Raw genomic sequence first — 6,715 nt, forward strand, 5'->3', positions numbered from 1 at the left:
CCCCGCAGGGGATCCATTAGGGGCCCTAAGGACCCCCCGGATCCCGAAGTGCTCGCGGTGCCGGAATCACGGGGTGGTGGTGCCAGTGAGGGGCCACTCGGGGCAGTGTGCCTGGAAGTCGTGCTCCTGCCCCAAGTGTTCCCTCATCACCGAGAGACACAAGATCATGGCGGCCCACAAGCAGCTCCGCAGGGCCGGCCCGGGCGGGGGGCAGGGGGAGCCGGGATCCGCGGCGGCGGGGGGGAACACGGAGCCGGCACAGAAACCGAGCGAGGAGGGGGCCACCGGGGACCGGCGACAGGAAACCGGTAACTACATCACTGACCGACTGCTGGACTACATCACTGACTGACCGCTGGACTACATCACTGACCGCTGGACTACATCACTGACCGCTGGACTACATCACTGACTGACTGCTGGACTGCATCACTGACCGCTGGACTACATCACTGACCGCTGGACTACATCACTGACTGACCGCTGGACTACATCACTGACCGCTGGACTACATCACTGACCGCTGGACTACATCACTGACCGACTGCTGGACTACATCACTGACCGCTGGACTACATCACTGACTGACTGACTGCTGGACTACATCACTGAGTGACTGTCTGCTGGACTACACCACTGACTGACTGCTGGACTACATCACTGACCGACTGCTGGACTACATCACTGACCGACTGCTGGACTACATCACTGACCGCTGGACTACATCACTGACTGACCGCTGGACTACATCACTGACCGCTGGACTACATCACTGACCGCTGGACTACATCGCTGACTGACTGCTGGACTACATCACTGACCGCTGGACTACATCGCTGACTGACTGCTGGACTACATCACTGACCGCTGGACTACATCACTGACTGACCGCTGGACTACATCACTGACCGCTGGACTACATCACTGACCGCTGGACTACATCGCTGACTGACTGCTGGACTACATCACTGACCGCTGGACTACATCGCTGACTGACTGCTGGACTACATCACTGACCGCTGGACTACATCGCTGACTGACCGCTGGACTACATCACTGACTGACCGCTGGACTACATCACTGACTGACCGCTGGACTACATCACTGACTGACCGCTGGACTACATCACTGACTGACCGCTGGACTACATCACTGACTGACTGCTGGATTACATCACTGACCGCTGGACTACACCACTGACTGACTGCTGGATTACATCACTGACGGACTGCTGGATTACATCACTGACTGACTGCTGGATTACATCACTGACGGACTGCTGGACTACATCACTGACGGACTGCTGGACTACATCACTGACCGACTGCTGGACTACATCACTGACCGACTGCTGGACTACATCACTGACCGACTGCTGGACTACATCACTGACCGACTGCTGGACTACATCACTGACCGACTGCTGGACTACATCACTGACCGACTGCTGGACTACATCACTGACCGACTGCTGGACTACATCACTGACCGACTGCTGGACTACATCACTGACCGACTGCTGGACTACATCACTGACGGACTGCTGGACTACATCACTGACGGACTGCTGGACTACATCACTGACTGACTGCTGGACTACATCACTGACTGACTGCTGGACTACATCACTGACTGACTGCTGGACTACATCACTGACTGACTGCTGGACTACATCACTGACTGACTGCTGGACTACATCACTGACTGACTGCTGGACTACATCACTGACTGACTGCTGGACTACATCACTGACTGACTGCTGGACTACATCACTGACTGACTGCTGGACTACATCACTGACTGACTGCTGGACTACATCACTGACTGACTGCTGGACTACATCACTGACTGACTGCTGGACTACATCACTGACCGACTGCTGGACTACATGACTGACTGCCGCACTAACTACTGGACTACATCACTGACTGCCGGACCATCTCATGCCGGACCATCTCTGCCGGACTAACTGCTGGACTATATTACTTACTGCTGGACTATATCAGTGACTGACGCACTAACTACTGGACTACATCACTGACTGCCGGACTACATCACTGACTGGTGCACTAACTACTGGACTACATCTCTAACAAACACCTGGGCTACATTACTTACTGCTGGACTACGTCTCTAACAAATTTATGGACTACATTTCTAACTGACTGGTGGACTATTTCACTAATTGCTGGACTATATCACTCACTCACTACTGGACTACAATACCATCATTCTCAGACAGCCCTCAGATTATAGTGTGACGGGAGTGGTGCCTATGATCCAGATTATACTGTGACTGGAGTGGCGCCTATGATACAGATTATAGTGTGACTGGATTGGTGCCTACGATCCAGATTATAGTGTGACGGGAGTGGTGCCTATGTTTGATACAGATTATGGTGTGACGGGAGTGGTGCCTATGTTTGATACAGATTATAGTGTGACGGGATTGGTGCCTACGATCCAGATTATGGTGTGACGGGAGTGGTGCCTATGTTTGATACAGATTATGGTGTGACGGGAGTGGTGCCTATGTTTGATACAGATTATAGTGTGACGGGATTGGTGCCTATGTTTGATACAGATTATAGTGTGGCGGGATTGGTGCCTATGTTTGATACAGATTATAGTGTGACGGGATTGGTGCCTATGTTTGATACAGATTATAGTGTGACGGGATTGGTGCCTATGTTTGATACAGATTATAGTGTGACGGGATTGGTGCCTATGTTTGATACAGATTATAGTGTGACGGGATTGGTGCCTATGTTTGATACAGATTATAGTGTGACGGGATTGGTGCCTACGATCCAGATTATGGTGTGACGGGAGTGGTGCCTATGTTTGATACAGATTATAGTGTGACGGGATTGGTGCCTATGTTTGATACAGATTATAGTGTGACGGGATTGGTGCCTATGTTTGATACAGATTATGGTGTGACGGGATTGGTGCCTATGTTTGATACAGATTATAGTGTGACGGAATTGGTGCCTATGTTTGATACAGATTATAGTGTGACGGGATTGGTGCCTATGTTTGATACAGATTATGGTGTGACGGGATTGGTGCCTATGTTTGATACAGATTATAGTGTGACGGGATTGGTGCCTATGTTTGATACAGATTATAGTGTGACGGGATTGGTGCCTATGTTTGATACAGATTATAGTGTGACGGGATTGGTGCCTATGTTTGATATGGATTATGTTGTGACTGGATTGGTGCCTATGTTTGATACAGATTATGGTGTGACGGGATTGGTGCCTATGTTTGATACAGATTATAGTGTGACGGGATTGGTGCCTATGTTTGATACAGATTATAGTGTGACGGGAGTGGTGCCTATGTTTGATACAGATTATAGTGTGACGGGATTGGTGCCTATGTTTGATACAGATTATAGTGTGACGGGATTGGTGCCTATGTTTGATACAGATTATAGTGTGACGGGATTGGTGCCTATGCTACAGATTATAGTGTGACGGGAGTGGTACCTATGATACAGATTATAGTGTGACGGGAGTGGTACCTATGATACAGATTATAGTGTGACGGGAGTGGTGCCTATGATACAGATTATAGTGTGACGGGAGTGGTACCTATGATACAGATTATAGTGTGACGGGAGTGGTACCTATGCTACAGATTATAGTGTGAAGAGGTCTGTTAAACTTTTTCCCTGACCGATTCTTAAATATAGTAACTGTCATTTTATATTCGATTACAGAATCTAAAAAAAAGTTATGTAAATGGAAGTTTATGCTGGTTTAGTGACAGGTTCTATTATAAAGGTGTTTTATTTAAAAAAAATAAAAATAATATGACCTGAATGAGCCACACATATAACTAGGTTATCATGGAGGAGAAAATATCTTGAATGATAATACCTATAATGTATCTGGACTCTTCCTTGACCTGGAATTCCTAATCAAGTCTCCCTGTGGAATTGCCTAAGAGAACACAAACTGACTTGATAACCCAGAATCCAATGATTGAAGGGCACATTGTTCAGATTGTTTTGATGCAGTAACATATTATGGTTATCTCTGTAAACTATGCTGAAGTTCTATAATTTAGCGACAACCTCTAATACCTCATCGGCTTATGTAACAGCTTGCCATAACTGCCAGTATAGTAAATGAAGTCCTCATTCAGATTGGAGTGATTTATGTTCTAATGGCAATATATAGAAATACTATGTCAGATTATAGAAATAGTTATTCAGATTGATGTTGAATTAGTATTAGCTTCTCATAATTATACTGAGTGACAAATGACAGTAGCAAGAATACTATGTCAATATAATTTAGTGATATTCTAGTATTGCCAAACCAGATTATGTTGATTGAATTGCATGGTTTTTAATCGAATGGCCGATGTATTAGATTAATTGACTGACACGGTCACTGGCTCACGTGTTATTTTGAGAATTCCTAGTTTAGAGAATTAACTGTCACATTATATTTAATCAATGAAATAATTTATTCTGAGAGATTTAAATAATTAGGTTTTTTTCCTTTTAGGTTAAAATGATAACCTATACTGTAAGAGGGAAATGAAAGATAATTATTTAGTATTTTTTTTTTTTTTTTTAACTTTCTCTGCCTTGTAGGTACGCCTGTGCTTTTGCAGGAATGTATGCCGAAATCGGAGTACTTTGAGAGAGATGTTTCCAGGATGTATCTAAATTGCCCCCCTCTTTACCATTACCCTCCGCTCTTTGCGCCTCCAGCAGTCAATCCTCCAAGATTTAGAGGGTCTCCCTGTTCTGCTGGGATACCAATAAGAAGCTTTCGGCAATATCAACCACTAAGTGTAAGTCCCACTAAAAGTATGTTCTTGTTATTCCCAAAACACAGACCTATTGTGCAGGGTATTATACAGTATAAACAACACTAGATGGAACAAACTTTGAGCATAAGGCATCATCTCCCCTGTTATGGAGTTGCGAAAGAAGAACGCCGTTGTGGGCTGCCATTTTGTTTGAGGGACCTGGGGACTCCTGTTACCTTTTATTTATTAATAATAAATTGTACTACATATGGCTGGCTGTGCACAGATTTATTTTTATTACTAAACTGTGAACTCCTAATGCTAACCATATTGAAATGTTGATTTTAATCTACTTTTTTATGTGTGAGAACATGTTTTCTGTTTTGGTGCAGATTCAAGATGCAGGCACAGATTTCAGACCAAATTATTACCCTACGGTACCGCAATTTATTCCACCTGGCCTCGTGCCTGGAATACACTATCTGCCTCCTCCATTGCCAATGAGTGTCAGCATGATGGCTGAGCCGAGCAGGGATATGCTGGGTGAGTGGTTCTGGGTGAATGTTTTTGTGTGTGTTATTTCAATGTGCAGGTTTTGTCATTAGTGTGAATGTATCTGTGCATACTAGTCTATATGTGTTTCATTCCACAACTATTGGAATAGCAGGGAACAAGCTCTAGTTGCTCAAAATTCAATAAAACGTGTTTTGGTTTTTTATCATGTAGCATAAAAATACCTTACTGAAAAGCATGTGCTACGGACAAACAATAGTTTTAGAAACATTTCAGTGTATCTATCCTCCATCTATCCGTTTGTTTTTCTGTCAATCTGGTATCAGACTTAATAATGAGAGCGGTGTACCTATGTCTAATTCTAAATAAACCAAATTAATTCTATTGTAGGTCACATGACTGCAGAGAACCAGTGTATGAGACCTGTCCTTGACAAAAGCCAAAATAAGGAGCCATGTGCCTAGGCAGTTCAACCAGAGCATGGCCAGCAGTACCTGGTTATAATATACACCACAAACAGCAACATCCTGTAATGTTATCAGTAATTCAAAATTAACTTTATCCGAAAGAAATTAATTCCATCCATAAATCTTCTTTTTCTAATGTTCTGTATTTTTACATTTTTAACATACCGGTAATTACGTTTTTGGTTCTATTTTTTAAATAGCATGGGTTAAAGACATTGTAAAATAACCAAATAAGCATTAAACAAAACAGAACAAATATTTTGTTACATGATCCTTATGTTTTACCTGGAATTATTTTTTGACTGTAAACAAGTCTGACAATATCCGGTTTATTTACTAAAGTGAGAATTGTCTGGAATTCAGATGAAATAATATTTTAGACCAAAATAACCGGACCAGATACTTTTCCCAATTTATGTTTCGTTTTAAAGGGACACTGTCGTCACCAAAACAACTTAAGATTAATGAAGCAGTTTTGATGTATAGATCAACGCTCAATTCTCTGCCATTTTTGGAGTTAAATCTCTTAACTGTTTATGCAGCCCCTGCTACACCTCTCTGCATGAGACTCATGCAGCCTTAATAAACACTTCCTGCAAAGAGAGATCTCATGTTTAAACTTCCTTTATTGCACAGTCTGCTTAATTTTTTCTCCTGCTCTGTTAAGTCTTCTACATCCTGCAGGAGTCTCTTGTGAGTTATGGTTAAAGTAAGTTTAAATCTGATTGAAAATGAAACCTTTCTTTATATTTGAATTTCCATGCAGGCTGTCGGTCACAGCCAGGGGAGATGTGGCTAGGGTTGCATGGACAGCAATAAAAGTGACTTAACTCCTAAATGGCAGAGAATTGAGCATCGAGACTGCAGGAGCATGATCTATACACCAAAACTGTTTTATTAAGCTAAAATGTTGTGTTGATTATACTTAACAATCCTCTCACAATAAACTCTGTAAATAA

At 43.3% G+C, this 6,715-nt stretch overlaps 1 protein-coding gene across 1 annotated transcript; it reads left to right on the forward strand.

The window, feature by feature from the left end:
• Positions 1 to 2,840: 2,840 nt before the first annotated feature.
• DMRTB1 (DMRT like family B with proline rich C-terminal 1) lies at positions 2,841 to 5,849 on the forward strand. Its single transcript, XM_063428023.1, has 4 exons — positions 2,841 to 3,249; positions 4,616 to 4,818; positions 5,169 to 5,319; positions 5,680 to 5,849. The coding sequence occupies exons 1-4, from the start codon at positions 2,841 to 2,843 to the stop codon at positions 5,751 to 5,753; spliced, it is 837 nt and encodes a 278-aa protein (XP_063284093.1). The 3' UTR covers positions 5,754 to 5,849.
• Positions 5,850 to 6,715: the final 866 nt, after the last annotated feature.

The sequence above is a fragment of the Pelobates fuscus genome, chromosome 7 (genome assembly GCF_036172605.1).
Source record: "Pelobates fuscus isolate aPelFus1 chromosome 7, aPelFus1.pri, whole genome shotgun sequence".
NCBI classification, from domain to species: Eukaryota; Metazoa; Chordata; class Amphibia; order Anura; family Pelobatidae; genus Pelobates; species Pelobates fuscus.

Coding starts and splice junctions, on each gene's coding strand:
- DMRTB1 (XM_063428023.1), top strand. CDS start 2,841: ATGTTTGATACAGATTATAGTGTGACGGGATTGGTGCCTATGTTTGAT. Junction 3,250..4,615: donor TATGTTTGATACAGATTATG/GTGTGACGGGAT, acceptor TCTGCCTTGTAG/GTACGCCTGTGCTTTTGCAG. Junction 5,320..5,679: donor GCCGAGCAGGGATATGCTGG/GTGAGTGGTTCT, acceptor ATTCTATTGTAG/GTCACATGACTGCAGAGAAC.